Here is an 18460-nt window from a genome sequence, read left to right as displayed (position 1 = left end):
TTGTTCAGCATCTTAGCTGTAGAGGGCAGTGTCACTGGCCCTCATATGTGGGATCCGAATCGGGGCCCTCTGGCGTCCCAAGCCAGCTCTTAACCAACGTGCCACTCGGCCGGCCCAAGTCGTATGTTTTTTAATGTTAATATTTTGGGACCCACTGCTTTTTTTTAACTTTGTTTTCTTTTTTCTTTGCTTTTTAAACTTTGAAAATTTTATTTTACTTTTTGGTGTTTTTAAATTAAAATATAGATACAATGATATTTTGCTCCTAAATACTTCAATATGTATCTAAAAAATGAGGATAATTTTCTCAATATAGCCATAGTACCTTTGTCAAGACCTAAGAGAATTAATCACAAAACCTTAGTATTATCTAATGCCTAGTCCATTTTCAGATTTCCTGAAATCTGAAACATCAGTGGATCATTATGTTGAATTATGGTAGCAGTAGAATCATAACAGCATTATGTGGCTCCTCACACTTACTTAAGGGTATTAAACTGAGGAGGAGGTAGGACAGAGGAGAGGATGCTTCAGGGGGCTTCGCCATGTCCAGGTGGTGGGCGGATTGTGTGTGGAAAAGGCTCAAGAGAGGGAAAACAATCTGCATGATAAAATCTTGGACTACACGGAGTGATGAGGTTGGATGAGCCTTAGGAAGGCATAGGGACTCTATCCTCCCATCATTTGGAAAAGAAGCAGGAGCTGTACTACTCACACCTGTTTTCTCAAAGTGCGAGCCTGCTGGGTGGTAAGGAGGTGAGGGTGGTAAGGAGGTGAGGGTGATGGTGCCGGCAGGGCCAGTTTCGGGCAGCCACGTGGGAAAGTCAGTGCTTCTCCCTTTTGCATCTGGCTCCTCACTGGCTTTTCCCCTGCAGATGGATGTGAAAGGTTACTGGAATCTCTTAAACCCACTGATGTCTTAGGTTCCTGTCTTGCTGATTTTCTGGGTATGAGATAATACAGATAACTCTTAGCAAGGTTTTTGTGCATTTGAAATTATAAATGCTTAATAAATGTTATGATTGATGATGTGTGACGGGATAACAACAGAGCTGATATGTAGGTCGTAGGAAACGCCTTCGAGGTTGAACGAGATGCCCAGAGAAAACGTAGAATAAGAAAGGCTTTGACAGAAGGTTGGAAAACACCAACGCTCACCACAGGCATTCTAGAAAAGAAAAAAAAAAAACAAAGAAGGTGGGTGAGCGAATGGAATTCAGAGCTAAGGAAGACAAAACAGGAGAAAATACTGTCATGCCACTACTGACTATTTCCCAAACGTGTCGGCACTTACACACCTCCATGCCTTTGCTCTTGGTCTTCTCGTGGCTCCTCTGTCTGCAAACTCCTATTCTCCTTTCAAGGTGCAGCTAATAGATCTTACAGCTTCTCTTCATTCCTCTAGGCAGAATTTCTTATTTCTCTATCTGTGTCCTCGTAACACTTAACGTACCTTTAGGCCCTGGTTCTAAGTGGGTTGCAGACCCCTATGAGAATTAACACAAAACTTGTAAATTCTCTTCCCAGAAGAATAGACATTTTCCTCTTGCAAATAATTTCAAAGGATACCTACATTTCCTCTTACCTGGGCCCCAGATAAAAAAAAAACTCCTAGGTTTTTTTTGTTTTACTGTAAGGAATTATCTCGACTTCATCTTTTGGGAGGGTCAGAGGTTGGATATTGTCCATAAATGCTCAAAGCTTCAAATTTAAATTTTCCATAGTTGCAAAAACATGAAAATTCCAGCAACAGTATGAAAAATACAAATACCTATCTTTATTTTGCTTATATAATTCAAAATATGTAGCACTTAAAATGTGTACCAAAAATTCCGAATTGCAGCCTTATAAAAAATAGCTCGACAGAATGGCCAAATTCCAAGTTATCTCAAATTTGTTAACACTATGACAACAGTAACTCATAACAAGGCAAGAACTTCTGTTCCTAATTGTCAGTTTTTTGAGGACAAATTCTTATTTGTACTCATTTAGTAGATGTTCAGTCAATGTTTGTTGAATTACTAATAGGAGGTAATCATTGTCTATCCTTGCACAGAGGAATGAAGTAATATAGGATTTTGAAAGAATTCATTTGGGAATGGTATGAAAAAATAGACACCGTATTTATCGGAGAAATAGAAAATATTGGAAGGTAGTGGATTAGCAGTAGGAAATCATATGGGCTTCTACCAAGTTTTTGTCGGTGAGAATGGAGAAGTGACAATTCCTAGATACATTTTGAAATAATGGTGACAGAACACAGGGGTTTGGAGTCAGATGGTGCCTAAGCTATGAGCTCAGGAGGCGGTGGGGGAGTGAAACAGTGGGAAGCAGGAGAGAGTTGATGTTAGAATGTCCAATTAGAAAGGTCTTGCAGATAGTTCAAAATCTAGACTGGAGCTTCAGTAAGAAGCCAAGGTCAGTTGTTACCAGCAACACAGATGTTAAGACGGAACCGTTTCAAAGAAAGAATAGAAGAGATTTAATGATTTTCCTGACTCCTGAGAAGGAAGATATAGACGTCAGAGAAAATACAATGAGCTGGGAGGACTAGGGTCTTTTTTTCAGGTGTGTTTATTGATTACTTTTCTTCTTACAGCCAAGTGCAAGATCTGTGAGTGGGCGTTTGAGAGCGAGCCACTATTTCTCCAGCATATGAAGGACACTCATAAGCCTGGAGAGATGCCTTATGTTTGCCAGGTATTGCCTTTGTCTCCAGGGAGCGTTAGCCATTCTGCTCTCAGGCCCAATATCAAGAATGTGTTATGCCCATGGCTGAATATTCCTGCACACACTCAGTTTCAGGAACGCTGAGGAGTTGCAGAAGAAGGAGTAAGCATAGGTTCTGTTTTCAGGATTTTCCATGCAGCAGGAAACATAAAGGAGCATGTGCATGTGCTAAGGGAGGGTCTGTCTCTTGAACTTGCCCTTTGGAGGCGGACAGAGAAAACCTGCCCTTTAGTCATAGAACACGGATTGTTCTCATACTTCCCCATTTTTATCTTAACTCGCGGCTGGATTTATCCCAAACATAGGCCTACATTACAAAGTCAGAAAAAGTATTTGGTTCCTGGACATTTAGGAAAATTTTTTCATGTTGGAACATTTTTGTTGCCGCTTCTCTTTTGGGGCCTCGTTTATTCGCTTCCCTCTTAGCTTACGTCCCCTGCCCTGTGCCTCAGGTGTGTCAGTATCGCTCGTCACTCTACTCTGAGGTAGATGTCCATTTCCGGATGATCCACGAGGACACGCGGCACCTGCTCTGCCCCTACTGCCTGAAGGTCTTCAAAAACGGCAATGCATTCCAGCAGCATTACATGAGGCATCAGGTACCAGGCCCCAGGCCGTTCCCGTACTCTCATTTTTTTCATTTACAGATACTAAGCTAGGCAGCTAATCTCGGTACAGAAGAAAATACATGGGTTGGCAAAAGTTTATTGAATTTCAGTTATACGCATTGCATTGGGCTACGTGTTAGAGATTTAGTGTCAAACGAGAAATTAAAGTACAATAAAGCATGACGAATGTTGCGTTAGGGGAAATACAGGATATAGAAGAGCACATACCTGTCCTTGGAGCCCAGCGAGGCTTCCAGGAGGAAGGGTGTTGAAGACCTGAAGGGTGAGCAACAATGGGCCAGAGAGATGGAACAGAACCCTGCGCTCAGAGTGTGCTCAGAGGCACAGGGCGAGAGAGTGGAGCTTCTGGGAACTGGAAACAGCTCAGGATGGTTGGAATGTAGAGTACGGAGAAGGGTAGAAGGGAGGGAACAGACTGTGGAGACTCCTGTAACCATGAGAAGGAGTTTCAACTTTCTGATAAGTCGTTGGGAAGCCATTAAAGGTGTTGTTTTAAGTCCTGGAGTGATGTGTTCAAACTTGCTTTAGTTACGATTGCACGGGCTGCATTGAGGACAGTGAATTGAAGGAGATTAAAACTAGAGTTAGGGAGACTAGCCAAAAAGGCCTGTTCGGTTTAGGTGAGAGACGATAGTGGATTTTGGGATTTGAAAGGAAGAGAAAGAGTAGAGTTGTGAGATATTGACAAGTGAAGTGGTATTTATGACTTAGGGGTGGATTAGGTGAAAGTCGCCAAGGGAGTAGTTAAGATGTGGTGCCTGAGATTCTGCGTGGGCACTTTGGTGAGTGGTGGGACTATGTATTGAGAGAAACACGGGAGAAAGTAAGTTGGGTGTCCTGAGGGGACAGCGTCTGTGACGCTGTGTGGCTGCTTATCGAGCGGGTAGCTGGTGTGTCGGCCTGCACGAAGAGCCTGCTGGTGGGTAAGGTGCTTAGGAATCATCGTGACATGAATCCAGTGGGTTTGAAACGTGCAAGTGCCACCCCTCCATCTACTCATCCCCGACCACTGAGAATAAGATGAAGGCTTAGGGCCCCCAAGTCTCCATCCACAAAGCCAGGACCATAGTCCCAGCAGGAAAAGCAGAGACTCTTGGTGTCGTGGAAGCTGAGGGAAGGAGAAAGTGTTGAAAAGGGTGTGATCAAAACATTGCTGGAAGGTAGCAAGAAGATAGAAACTTAGAGGCTGACCTGTAACTGGAGTGTTTTGTTGGTTGGTGGGGTGGATGCCAGGGTTCAGCAGGACAAATGATGAGGGGAGGAAATGGAGGCACCTGCCTTAAAGCAGCTTGTCTAGGAAGGTGGGGAACCAAGGGCGATAGATCCTGGGGAAGAGGTGGCCAGGGACAGTTTGTCGTCACTGTTTTTAAGATGGAACAGACGTGGCCTTATTGTAAAATGCTAAGAGAAAGGAGCCACTATAGGAGAGCAAAGGGACAGAGAGGGTACGACATGGAGAACAGGATGGGTGCACCTGTGTGTGCAGACACGCCCACGCTCGCGCATGCACGCACTCATCTGCTCATTAGTGACTGCTGAAAATCCTCAAATGTATTTCCATATAGCAGCACGGAAATTGTCCCTTGTAACTCTGAGGTTATAGCCTCCCATCCTTGGGAAGAAAATCAGATACACGGCCTGTTGTTGAAGGACCTCACTGCTCAACCAGCGGCATTCTCAGAGGGTCTGTCCCACAGGGAGGCATCTGTGTGTCGGCTGGTGTGTTAACAGGAAAAACAGCTGTAGAAGAGTACTGTTGTTTATGTTGTAAGCGGGAAAGAAAAGGAGGGTGGTGACCGGAGACATACGTGTCTGTTACATCGTTATACGCAGGCTGTCCATGAGAGATCCAAGAAACTGGTAACGCGTGGTTTCTGTGGAAAGGGACCGAGGGCCAGAATTGAAGGCAAACTTACAATATGAAGGAGCACAGAATAAAAAGTATGATTTCTTTTCACCATGTACGTTTTCTTGAATTTTTAAAAAATGAGAACGAACACTGTCCAGGAGTAGGTGGCATGTCCGCATAGTAAAGAGAAAGCAGGACCAGTGAAGACTAGCCACACATCAAGTGACCAAAGCGACTTAGGGAGACATGGTTTGGGGGGCTAGGCACCCTGGCTTTGAGCCCGCCTTTCTTTGGGAGAATGGAAGGTGGGGATTCTCGTGTTTGGCTGTTGGGTCGTGTGTTACTTTCTTGTTCTTAAATAACCACCAGAAAGGTTGGCAGTAACCACCTACCTTCTCCTCAGGAAGGAAAATTCACTGGGAACCATTAAGACGCTTGCTCTTTTTTCCCCCTGCAGAAGAGGAACGTTTATCACTGCAACAAATGCCGGCTGCAGTTTCTCTTCGCCAAGGACAAAATCGAACACAAGCTTCAGCACCATAAAACCTTCCGTAAACCCAAGCAGCTGGAGGGTTTAAAACCAGGCACCAAGGTAAAGGGTTTGACACCATTTTCTGTACAGACCTGAGAGGAGGGGGACCTTCCAATGTCTGCATTTCGCATGTCTCATTGTTCCTTTCCTTGATCCACAGGTGACAATCCGGGCTTCCCGAGGGCAGCCACGAACCGTTCCTGTCTCCTCCAGTGATGCACCTGCCAGCACCTTGCAGGAGGCAGGACCGCTGAGCTCCTCAACAGACCCTCTGCCCGTCTTCCTCTACCCCCCTGTCCAGCGCAGCATCCAGAAGCGAGCTGTCCGGAAAATGTCAGTGCTGCCTTCTAGAGGCTGGGGGTGGATGGGCACTGTCCCTGTAGCGGTGCAGTGTGGTAGCCTGTGCACGCCACCTGTCGTCTGAACTCCCTACAGTGTGGGGCTCCAGAGCAGTGATGAGAATCTTCCTTGTTGCTTGACAGGAGTGTCATGGGCCGGCAGACGTGTCTGGAGTGCAGCTTTGAGATCCCAGATTTCCCGAATCATTTCCCTACTTATGTTCACTGCTCTCTGTGTCGCTACAGCACATGCTGCTCTCGAGCGTATGCCAACCACATGATCAAGTAAGTCACGAGTGGTCCCGAGTTTCCCTCTGGGACTTGCCCTCAGAGCCCTCCCCTGTTCACAGCATGTTTTCTCCTCCAGCTCTTAGAGCTATTGTCCCTCTCCGAGCAGGGGAAGAGGCCAGCCCGTGTTCACGTGGCTGGCTGTTCTGTGCTCTGCTCTGGTGGGACCTTCTCCAGGTGTGGTCCAAGGACCGGCCCCGCTCCCAGAAGCTTGTTAGGAGCTCAGCCCCTGGGCCCTGCCCCAGCCTGCTTGGTCCCGGGTGCATTTCCACAGACCCCCCATGGTTCATATGCTTGTTAGTAAAAATAGTAATACAATAGGAAAACGGGCTTGGGATGAGCTAGGCCGCGTGGAAGAGGCATCTCGTTTGCTGGGGCTCTGCCTGCGGTGCTGCTCTCTGGTCCAGCCCGCAAAACCCCAGAACTCACAGCACTGTTTTCTTTGTTTCTCAGCAATCATGTTCCACGGAAGAGCCCCAAGTATTTGGCTTTGTTTAAAAATTCTGTGAGGTAAGGAAAAACTTACTGATGGTCTCTTAAGGTTTTACATTGGATCCTTGTAACTGTTTGGGGGGGGGGGATGTGAATTAATTAGAGATAAGGAGGGACGCCCCTTTATTAGGTATTAGGGAAGCCACAAAGCTTCTCTCTCGTGTCCCTGCTTGCATGTCTTAGATTCTCTTGGCTCTCTTGTAGTGGAATCAAGCTGGCTTGCACTTCCTGCACCTTTGTCACCTCGGTGGGAGATGCCATGGCCAAGCATTTGGTATTCAACCCCTCGCACAGATCCAGCAGCATCCTGCCGCGAGGTATGTAGAAAAGGAAGAGAGGGGTGGGGAGGGCAAGGAAAAACGAGGAGGTGACAGGTGACACAGTGCGTCAGGAGCACCCCTGCCAGGCCCAACCATCCACTGCTTCCACACACTCCACCCAGTGGGAGCCTTCCAAGCCGAAGTGTGTATAAGGCTGAGCAGGTAGTCGCTTTGCTTTTCTGGTTGAAATCCCAGACACTGTCTCTGGAAGGCTCGTTTCTCCACTGAGCTAACTTTTTTTTATTGTCTCATTTTCCATAGGACTCACTTGGCTAGCTCACTCAAGGTAACAGAAACTCACTTCATGGTTTAATTTCTATTTTGCAGTGTGTTTGGTCTTTATTGTTATTATTACTACTGCTGCTGTTATTGTTTCGTTTTCCGGGTTTACCTGAGTCTTCCTCTCCTTGCTAACCCGATAGGCATGGCCAGATGCGTGACCGAGTGCATGACCGGAACTTGAAGAACATGTACCCTCCAGCTCCCCTCCCCTCGAATAAAGCTGCCACTGTGAAGTCTGCGGGGGCCACCCCAGCTGAGCCTGCAGAGCTGCCGCCTCCCACGGCCCAGGCACTCCCGTCACCAGCTTCCACCGCCACCCCTCCGCCAACCCCCACCCACCCCCAGCCCTTAGCCCTTCTGCCCTTGGCTACAAAGGGGGCCGAAAGTCTGAATGTGGATGAGCAGGACGAAGGGAGCCCAGCCATCCAGGATCCTGAGCCAGCCTCGGGGGGCGGGAACAGCGCTGGGCTGGGCAAGAAGGAGCAGCTGTCGGTCAAGAAGCTCCGCGCTGTCCTGTTCGCCCTGTGCTGTAACACGGAGCAGGCGGCCGAGCACTTCCGGAACCCGCAGCGGCGGATCCGCCGGTGGCTCCGGCGCTTCCAGGCCTCCCAGGGGGAGAACCTGGAGGGCAAATACCTGAGCTTAGAGGCCGAAGAGAAACTGGCGGAGTGGGTGCTGACCCAGCGAGAGCAGCAGCTGCCTGTGAACGAGGAGACCTTGTTCCAGAAGGCCACCAAAATAGGGCGTTCCCTGGAGGGGGGGTTTAAGATCTCCTACGAGTGGGCCGTGCGCTTCATGCTGCGGCACCACCTGACACCCCACGCCCGGCGCGCCGTGGCGCAGACACTGCCTAAGGATGTGGCGGAGAGCGCGGGACTCTTCATTGAGTTCGTCCAGCGGCAGATCCACAACCAGGACCTCCCCTTGTCTATGATCGTGGCCATTGATGAGATCTCCTTGTTCCTGGATACCGAGGTGCTAAGCAGCGACGACCGCAAGGAGAACGCCCTGCAGACGGTGGGCACAGGGGAGCCTTGGTGTGACGTGGTGCTGGCCATTCTGGCGGACGGCACGGTCCTCCCCACCCTGGTTTGCTCCCGAGGACACGTGGATCGGCCCGCTGATGTGCCGGACTCCATCTTGCTGGAGGCGAAGGAGAGCGGCTACAGTGACGACGAGGTCATGGAGCTGTGGGCCACCCGCGTGTGGCGGAAGCACGCGGCGTGCCAGCGCAGCAAAGGCATGCTGGTCATGGACTGCCACCGCACCCACCTGTCAGAGGAGGTGCTGGCGTTGCTCAGTGCCTCCAGCACGCTGCCCGCAGTGGTCCCAGCAGGCTGTAGCTCCAAAATCCAGCCGTTAGACGTGTGCATCAAACGAACGGTCAAGAACTTCCTGCACAAAAAGTGGAAGGAGCAGGCCCGGGAAATGGCAGATAGTGCGTGTGATTCTGGCGTCCTGCTGCAGCTGGTGCTGGCCTGGCTGGCTGAGGTGCTGGCCGTCGTCGGGGACTGTCCCGAGCTGGTACAGCGGTCCTTCCTCGTGGCTAGCGTGCTGCCTGGCCCCGACGGCAACATGAACTCACCCACGAGAAACGCTGACATGCAGGAGGAGCTTATCACCTCCCTGGAGGCGCAGCTGAAGCTGAGTGGGGAACAGTCGGAGGAGCCCTCGGCTTCCACGCCCCGGCCCAGGTCATCGCCTGAAGAGACAGTTGAGCCTGAGAGCCTTCACCAGCTCTTTGAGGGGGAAAGCGAGACGGAGTCCTTCTATGGCTTTGAAGAAGCTGACCTAGATCTGATGGAGATTTGAGTGTTGGGGTCAAGAGGGGTTATGGAGTGGGGGTGGGAAAGTGTGAGGGAGGGGAGAGGGATTTAGGGAAAAAGGGGTATACCAGGTGGGGTATTTGGTTTATATTTTTTAATTTGATGCCACCACTGCCCCTTCTACTTCCCTGTGGATTTGTGGATTATTAGGAAAACCAATAGTGATCACGTCTGAGCCGAGGAGCTGGCTGGCCCATTGGTCATTCACTTATGCTAAAAACAGGTTTTTGTGACTTTTTTTAAAAATTTAAATCACTGTGTTTGGTATTTTTCTGACAAAATCAAGAAAAGAAAAAAATACTTCGTGGGTGAATGTTAAATCTTGTTTCCCCTTTTACCTCAATTGTATCATAGTACATCTGGGTTCGTTAGTTTGTTTTACTGTGTGGCCAATGTCTGGGCATGATGCTATCCAACCATTGTCAATGTGAGAACATTTCTGAAGATGGGAAAGATAAAATTATGTAGCTCACAAACTGGTTTATTATATATGGATAAACTTTTTTCATTGTGGTCTTAACACTTTTATATAAAAACGAAAATGAAAAAAAAAAATCCCACTGAACTCTCTCTTCCTTCTCCTTTCCTACCTTCCCTCTCCAGAGATGTTGGTTTCTGCAGCAACTCTAGATATAAAATTATGGCTTTAAAAATGCATGAAACCACCTTGAATCATCCAGAATGATGAATATTTTTTCCCTCACCACCCATCCTCCAACAAAAACACGACAAAATCAGTGTCCTTTGCACTTGCCATCCTTGGCCCCTTCCCCCATTCTCACACCATCACCCTGGACAAAGGATCACACACGTGTCATTAGCAAGCAGGAGGTACTGAGGTGACCACACGAATGTTAGGGTAGGAGCTGTTCCCAGTGTGGGGTCTCCGTCCTGCAGACCCCCGGGGCAGTCCCTGCCCTGTTGAACTTCATCTGTTGAGTGGACAGCATACCTGTTAAGAGACCACATGTCCTACAGCCAGGAGCTAATTGTGCAAGAACTTAAGTGTTGAACTCTAAAGACAGACCACTTGTTGAAATCCTGCTTTAACCCTGTGGCTTTCCCGTTTCTTAATGCTTAGAGAAGAACCTGACCCGCAGAAGAAACATAACGGGGGTGTGCACAAAGAAAAAGACAGGAATTTTTATTTTTCACTGCCAGCTTCAAGGAAAAAATTTTTTCTACCGTTTGCATGAGGGATTTTTTTTAAAAAATTGTATGTATTCATGGTTATAAACTAAAATGTACCATAACATAGAGAAAAGGAACAAAAATCCAAGTCCACCTTTTCCCACAGCCACACCATTCTTCTGTCCATCCCGAGGCTTTCGGCAACGTTCCCTCCTGTGAGCCAAGGAGGCGACCTGCACAGGCTTGTAAATGGTTCATCTTTAGAATGTACATAAGTGGAACATTTAATAAAATGAGGGGATATGGGTTTATAAACAATGTGTTTTTTGTTTTTTGGTTTTTTTATTTTCTCGGTAACCCTATTTTAAATAGGCTTTCACAGACTGGCAAATGCTCAAGATGTGATGGGCCTGGTGGTGCAGGTGTGATGTTTGTTACCACCTGTTTCTCCTCATCCGTTGTTTTTTTTTAAAACCCCCCCCCCCAGAACACTATAATATAGTGAACTGGACTGACCCCTCCCATAAACAGCTTGGCCCGCTCTGTGAACCCGTGGCATCTGAAAACTGAACTGAGGATCCTTCTGGGTTTCTCTTCCCCAGCTTTTCGCCTGATGCCACTTGACAGAATATGGACTTTCAAGTCAACCCTTTGCCTTTCGAACTATGGTCAGCCCCGTCTACGACGACCTAATCCTCCCCAGTCTGGTGGTCTCCAAAGCAGCCCAGCATTAGAGCTGGGTTCCTGGGCTCTGCACACTATGACTTCTCGATGGGTAACTTTTCTAAGAGCATAATGCCAACAGTGGGTCAGCTGGGTTTTGGCCAGGAAGTTACCTTTGTGGATTCCGCCCGCATGGCTTAGTAGTAGAAGGAAGTTTTTTTTGTTTCGTTTTTTATAATTCAGTTTAATCAATAAACAAGTATTTATTGACTACTTTCTGTGTTGAGACTGAATGTGTAGCATATTCGAGTTGAAAGCTCATGGTTTTCTTTTGCTTAAATGTACTCGTGATCATGGATGACAAATGGAGGGATGTTTTCTCAGCTCTCACGTCACTGAATTTCTATAAGTTTTGGGTTTGCTGCTTATACTTTCTCAAGGTTTAGAGAGTATGCATCAGAATTATTACCTACGGTGTTTAGTTTTTAAATTGGGCTTAACATCATTCCAGGGACAAAATGTGGCCAATACCCCAACTGTCTCACAGCTGTACCTAGGACTTTAATGAATAGAACTTGTATGAGGTTTTGTGACAGTGCTAGAAATTAGTAGATTTAGACATGTTTAGATTAAATGTTGAAGTTACTTAGTATTCCCCATATGGAAGTTGGATGGGAGAGGGATTGAGGCTATAGGTTCCAGCTTGGGGGTAACCTTATACAGAACAGCTAATAGATGCTACATTTCTATCTTTGAAATGGTGTTTTAATGAAAACCACATTTGCAGCCAACATTAACCAGAAACTTGGGTTGTCGGAAAAGTCATGACACATTTTTGCAATGAAAAACAATATGCCATGACTTTTCCAAAATCCCAATATATTAGAATCTAGCGCATGGGTGGGAATGTTGAAAAATACTAAACACAAAAGCCAATTACGTTATCACACAAGGATTACGCCTGGCTTCTACACAAAGCTGCCCTCAGTATAGACACAAACGAAGACAGTAGTGGGGTCTTCTGTATTGTCACACAGAGAACTATAATATTTACTGTAAGAACCAAGAGCCAAAGTGTTCTCTGACCAGGGAGGGAGATGGCATAAGGCAATAGAGGTTTCACTCTTGGTATGACCTAGTCAGACAGGATACAACCACTCAGCAAGCATTTCAAAAGATGTTTTTATTTTACAAAAAAGTCTACCTTTAAACCACCCAAGTTCAAAGTTGGAAGAAGGGTACGTCTTCAGTTCTGGATAATCCACCTGTATTTCATTCAAAGCCACTAAAAAGAAAGAGATCATAATAAAATTGTGAGGCCATCGGCAGAGGAATCAATTCCCAAAAGCAGCTCTATCCTCCAACCAAACCACATTCCACCCAGACAACTTCTGGGTTGAGATTTCCAGAAAGCCAGCTTAGTGCAAGCCAAGGGTCCTCCCAGCTCCCTCCCCTACCACCTGTTTTTTCTGTAATTTTAATTTCAATCACCTGATCATGTGGGCAATATCCCAGTTGGTCTCTGCAGACAGTGGCCCCTCTATTTCAACACCTTTTTCGGTTACAGTAGCGATTTGAAACTGAAAAAGAAGCAGAGCTCTCAAGGAAAATGCCCACCCCACATGAAAGGCGTCTCTGGGGCCTGGTGAAAGAGGGTCTTGCCCTAATATGAAAATAGGAGACAGAGAAATGGGTCAATCTGTTCTTCAAAGCAGAGACCCCAGGCATTTGCAAGTATCCAGAGCCTCCCAATGAGCGGGGCGCCCCCCCCACCTTCATTCACACCCCTCCTCACCCGGTTATACGAACGCGCATCTCGATAGTACAGCACTCGCATGCAGCGTTCCACTAGCTCTCGGGCCTCGGTCTGGCTCAGCACTGGCTGCTTCTCCAGAGTTTCTCGCAGCAGAGGCTAGAGAGATTGGGGAAAAAAACATGGGCGATTATCAGGGGCCGAATACCACGCTATTTATCTCAAATCCATGGTGCAGTATGCACATGAGTGGAAAGGTGACATCCCACCTGTTGCCTCGCAAGAACCAACTTTGTTTACTCGTGCTAAACCTACCTAAAAGGAAAGTTCTAGGGTGTCCTCTTTCCACATATCTACTGACTCCTGAATGTACCACCTTGTCACTGGAATGTGCCACACTTATAGCCTGGACCACAGAGAGCCATCTGCCCAGCAGCAGGGATCCTAGCCTGTTCTTCACGGCAGAAATTTCACGGGGAAGGACAATCACATAGCCCACTAAGCCCCACTGCCTTCTGCCTTCCCCCTCCCGCATCTCAACCGACTGCTTACCTGGGCCAAGTATGCACCATAACCAGTGGCCAGCGACGGGGCTTCATAGGCGACACCAAGCATGTCCACGTAACCCAGAAAGCTAACAGGACACAACAGGTCAAAGAACTGATGTCACCTTAGGTTCCTGTACCTTAGCTGAAGGATGGGGCCGTGGGGTCTGAGTGAGAAGCGGGATTTACTCAGGGGCAAGAGGCAGACCCTACACAGGCACCAGAGGTTAGGTGGGCAAGGAAATAAGTTATCTGTGTTCAAATCAACCTCTCTCCGTCCGAATAGCCTCCGATGACGGCGGTGTTCCACAGAGGGTTCATCTTGGACCGGCGGCTGTACATGGCCCTGGTCAGCCAGGAGTGAATAGCTCTAGGGCTATAGCTGTGCCCATCTCCCAACAATTCCTCATCAATCCTTAAAAAGAAATGGTCAGAAAAGGGTCAGGATCTCCATCAACACCCCCCCCCAAAAAAAAGACGTCACTACAGTCTTCCCCATGTAACAGTCCCTGAGGTGGAAAGCTGCTTACTGCACGCTCGCTGTCCAACCCCCCAACAACTCTCCCTGTCCTCTGCTGCGGCCTCCAGTGCCCCCACCTTAGCACTTAAGGGGATTCAAAAAACAGCGGATCCCCCTCCCGACTTGGGAACTACACCCTCTTCTCCATTCGACTTACACCATCTGGCCGAGAACTTGCTTCAAATGCTGGAAATCAGCGTAGTCTCCGGAAGCCCCCAGCATGGTGCTGTTGTTGACTCGCATAATGCGAGAGATGTTGCGGAAACGAGCCAGGGAGCCGTAGGAGCCCAGCATGTCTGCTGCAATCACCACTCCGCCGTCAAACTTCACGCCCAGGACGGAGGTCCCGGTCACCATAGGGTTCCTGGACAGGGAGAGGGAGGCCTGGAGGGGCGGCGCGGGGGAAGGGCCTGGGTCCCCTCCCCGAGCAGCGGGTTCCGCTTCGGGCTTCCCGTGGCTCCTTCATTCCCCGGCCTCTGCGCCCCGAGCTCCCCCGTCTCCATCCCCGGCCGCACCAGGCCCCCTCGGGCCCTCCCCCTGCGCAGGCTGAGGCGCCCAGAGCTTACTGAGTGCGCGTAATCGGGCCGCCATAGAGCGAGGACGCCGGGTCCACCAAGGAGCCGGGAGTGGGCGGAATGCGGTAAAACTGCCCGGGGGCCGGACCCCCGGCCCAGAGTCCGGATCGCCACTCACAAAACGCTTCCATCTTAGTCACGGTAGCAGAAGAAATGAAAGCGCTTGCGCCAACGGAAGCGGAAGTGATCTTGGCGTGCCACGCCTCTCCTTCCGGCAAGGCGCTCACAGCAGCCATATTGGGGAGGTCATGAGGGCGCCTGCCGGCGTCCCTGGCAGCCACGGAGCGCCCGAGAGTGGCAATTGTGTCAGATCGTATCGCGTCGCAGTAGGCAGTGGACTAGATCAGAGGGTTCATGACGCACAAATTCACGGAAGAAGAGAGTGGTGCGGGAGGTGTGATCTTTGATGTTCCTATTGAAATTGTTTTGGGGAGCTGTGAGCAATGCCCGTATAAGAGCAAACTTAATCGATAAATGTTGTATTAGCCCTGAATACTCTCTCGACTGCCCATCCCCCACAAGCCCTCCGGACTCCCTATTCCCTGAGACACAACTGATATTGCGATGAATGACCCTGCAATGGCCTCTAAGTGTTCGAGTGCAAGGAAGAGTCGTGTGTCTCTTACTTTTAATCAAAAGCTAGAAATGATTAAACTTAGTGAGGAAGGCCTGTTAAAACCTGAGATAGGCCAAAAGCTAGGCCTCTTCCGTCAAGCAATCAGGTTATGAATGCAGAGGGAAAGTTCTTGAAGGAAATTAAAAGTGCTACTCCACTGAACACATGAAAAATAAGAAAGCCAGACTTATTGCTGATAGGGAGAAAGTTCTAGTGGTCTGGATAGATGATCAAACCAGCCACAACATTCCCTTAAGCCAAAGCCTAATCCAGAGCAAGGCCCTAACTCGTCAATTCTATGAAGGCTGAGCGAGGTGAGGAAGCTGCGGAAGAAAAGTTTGAAGCTAGCAGAGGTTGGTTCATGAGGTTGAAGGAAAGAAGCCATCTCCATAACATAAAGCGCAAGGTGAAGCAGCAAGTGCTGATGGAGAAGCTGCAGCAAGTTATCCAGAAGATCTAGCCAAGATAATGAATGAAGTTGGCTGCACTGAACAACAGATTTCCAAAGTAGACAAAACAACCTTATACTGGAAGAAGATGCCATCTAGGACTTTGATAGCTAGAGATGAGAAGTCAATGCCTGGTTTCAAAGCTTCAAAGAACCACTGACTCTTAGGGATTAATGCAGCTGATGACTTTAAGTTGAACCCAGTGTTCATTTACCATCCCCAAAATCCTAGGGCCCTTAAGAATTATGCTAAATCTACTCTGCCTGTGCTCTGTAAATGGAACAACATAGCCTGAATGACAGGAAACATGGTTTCCTGAATATTTAAAACCCAATGCTGAGACGCACTGCTCTAAAAAAAAAGATTGCTTTCAAAATATTACAGCTCATTGATAATGCACCTGGTCACCCAAGAGGTCTGATGGAGATATGAAATGAGATTAATGTTGTTTTCATGCCTGCTAACATCCATTCTGCAGCCCATGGATTAAGGAGTAGTTTCAACTTTCAAGTCTTATTATTTCAGAAATACACTTCGTAAAGCTATAGTTGCCATAGATAGTAATTCCTCTGATGGATCTGGGCAAAGTAAATCGAAACTTTCTGGAAAAAGTTCATTCTAGATACCGTTAAGAATATTCGTGATTCATGGGAAGAGGTCAAAATATCAACATTAACAGGAGTTTGGAAGAAGTTGCTTCAACCCTCATGGATGACCTTGAACGGTTCCAGACCTCAGTGGAGGAAGGAACTGCAGATATGGCGGAAATAGCAAGAGAACTAGAATTAGAAGTGGAGCCTGAAGATGGGACTGAATTCCTTCAATCTCCTGACAACACGTGAACAGATGAGCTGCTGCTTATGGATTAGCAAAGAGAGTGCTTTCTGGAGATGGAATCTAGTCCTGTGGATGCTACAACAAATAACCGCAACCTTAGTGGCTTAAAACAACAGAAATGTATTCTCTCACTGTTCTAGAGGCCAGAAGTCTGAAATCAAGGTATTAGTGTAGGGACCCAGGCCTAGACCCTAGGCTAAGCAAGCTCATTTTGGAGAGTACCCCTGCCCAGAGGAATTTAAAAAGCTCCTGCTTCAGCAAAAACCATAACAAATTGTCTTGTCAAGAAAGTAGAAGATAAACAAAGTATATGGCTTGTTAGGAAAAAAATAAACAAGTCATGTTTGATAGCCTGTCAAGAAGATAAACAAGTTATGTATTAGCTCATTAAAAATAATAACCTACCTGTGTTGTATAGTTTGTTAAAATAAGATAAACTAACCATTTTCCCTTTTTACACACTAACCGCTTTTTTTTGCTTCTGTATCCAGCTTCAGCTATAAATTCCTTACCCACCAAGACTGGGCTGCTGATCTCTTCCCTTGAGAGAGACAGTCCCAGGCCTGGTCAATAAAGTCTCTGGAACGAAAACCTTTTGTCTAAGTTTTGTTAAGGGGCCATGAACCCAACATTAGCAGGGCCATATTCCCTCTGGAGGATCTATCTGGAGAATTCATTCCTTGATTCTGGTACCTTCTGGTGGCTGCTGGCATTACTTGGTGTTCTTTGGCTTGTGGGTACAGCACTCCAATCTCTGCCTCCATCTTCACATCACCTTCTCCTCTAGGTCAAGTTCCCCACTGCCTTTTCTTGTAAGGACACTGGTGATTACATTTAGGGCCCACCCATAGAATCTATTATAATCTCTTCTTCTAAGGTTCTTAATTTAGTCACATTAAAAAAAAAACCACTTTTCCAAATAAGGTAACATTCACAGGATCCAGAGATCAGGGTGTGGATATATCTTTGTAAGCCATTATCAGTCTACCACATCTGGAATTAGAAGTCTTTAATTTGATTTTTTTTACCTTTATAATTGAAAAACAAAACACATATACGGAAAACTACACAGAACAAATATGTGACTTAATGAATTATAAGGCAAACACCCTTGAAACTACCACCCAGACCAAGAAATGGAACCTCTTCAGCTACCCCAGGCCCAATCACAATTATCTTCCTCCCCTAAAAATTAGCCACTATCCTGACTTTTATGATAAACACTCTCTTATATTTCTTTATAGTTTTATCATCTAAGTTTGATTCTCTGGGCACTATACTTAAGTCTTTCTCATTTCTTTGATATGTATTTTGAGTTTCTTAATCTACTGATTCCCTCCTCCATCGCTTTCTTTTGTATCAGTTTATCCGTTAAAAACCCCCAGGATGACCCGTGTACCCTACCTTCTGCCTGTAGTCTGGGTTTTGCTAATTGCATACTAATAGTGTAACTCAACACGTTCCTCTGTCCTCTACATTTCCTGCACGTGGGCAGGGCAGCTCAATCCAGAGGTCTGATCAAACTGAGGTTTGATGCCTCTGGCTAGACTACAGGTGGTGTTGTGTTCTTTCATCAGGAGGCCCATTGTGCCTTGTCGTCTCTTTTTTGTTTGCAATTGCTGCTGTTCGGTGAATTCATTTGGTGTTACAAAATAATGATATTCTGATTCTATTTTATTTGCATGCATTAGATTGAATATTTTCATAAAGAGACAACTACCCTATCAACCTTTTGGTAACTAAGTGTTAAGCTCATAGAAGAAAGGCAGGACAAATGCTTGATTCTTTCCCTTTAATGGCTTTTAAGATGACTTGCCCCTATCATTATCTACATGTGACCAGTTAAGCCTGTTTTATATTTTTATGAACTCATCGATTTAAACATTCATTTTGATGCTCATAATATTTCAGATTTGGCCAGTGAGAATGCTTTTAGGCTGGCTCCTGTGTTCTTTTTTTTTTTTTTTAATATTTTTATTGGGGAATTGGGGGAAGGGGAACAGATAAGTTGCTGTCATTTTGTTCTTCAAACTAGTTGTGGAGGACGTTGCTTCACTGGCCCAAGTTGGCACCATCTTTGCACTC

At 47.0% G+C, this 18460-nt stretch overlaps 2 protein-coding genes across 7 annotated transcripts in view; one reads left to right on the top strand and one right to left on the bottom strand.

Moving 5' to 3' along the window:
- POGZ (pogo transposable element derived with ZNF domain) overlaps nt 1-10909 on the top strand; it is a 53728-nt gene extending 42819 nt beyond the window's left edge. For all 6 annotated transcript variants that reach the window (XM_019628963.1, XM_019628968.1, XM_019628967.1 and 3 more), the window contains 9 exons: nt 2600-2700; nt 3183-3329; nt 5666-5800; nt 5901-6073; nt 6223-6363; nt 6820-6876; nt 7063-7175; nt 7440-7464; nt 7601-10909. In XM_019628963.1, the coding sequence (XP_019484508.1) occupies nt 2600-2700; nt 3183-3329; nt 5666-5800; nt 5901-6073; nt 6223-6363; nt 6820-6876; nt 7063-7175; nt 7440-7464; nt 7601-9272 (2564 nt within the window). In that variant the 3' untranslated portion in view covers nt 9273-10909. The remainder of the gene's footprint in view (nt 1-2599; nt 2701-3182; nt 3330-5665; nt 5801-5900; nt 6074-6222; nt 6364-6819; nt 6877-7062; nt 7176-7439; nt 7465-7600) is intronic.
- Nucleotides 10910-12243: 1334 nt separating this feature from the next.
- PSMB4 (proteasome 20S subunit beta 4) lies at nt 12244-14633 on the bottom strand. The gene is made up of 7 exons (XM_019628952.1): nt 14465-14633; nt 14056-14262; nt 13647-13793; nt 13386-13467; nt 12876-12992; nt 12572-12660; nt 12244-12365 (listed from the first exon to the last, which is right to left on the bottom strand). Exons 1-7 carry the CDS (start codon nt 14602-14604, stop codon nt 12353-12355), a joined length of 795 nt encoding a protein of 264 aa, XP_019484497.1. The 5' UTR covers nt 14605-14633; the 3' UTR covers nt 12244-12352.
- Nucleotides 14634-18460: the final 3827 nt, after the last annotated feature.

This window comes from Hipposideros armiger, unplaced genomic scaffold, assembly GCF_001890085.2.
Source record: "Hipposideros armiger isolate ML-2016 unplaced genomic scaffold, ASM189008v1 scaffold_819, whole genome shotgun sequence".
Taxonomy (NCBI): Eukaryota; Metazoa; Chordata; class Mammalia; order Chiroptera; family Hipposideridae; genus Hipposideros; species Hipposideros armiger.
Note: the sequence above shows the minus strand (reverse complement) of the source record. Positions and strands in the feature narration are given on the sequence as shown.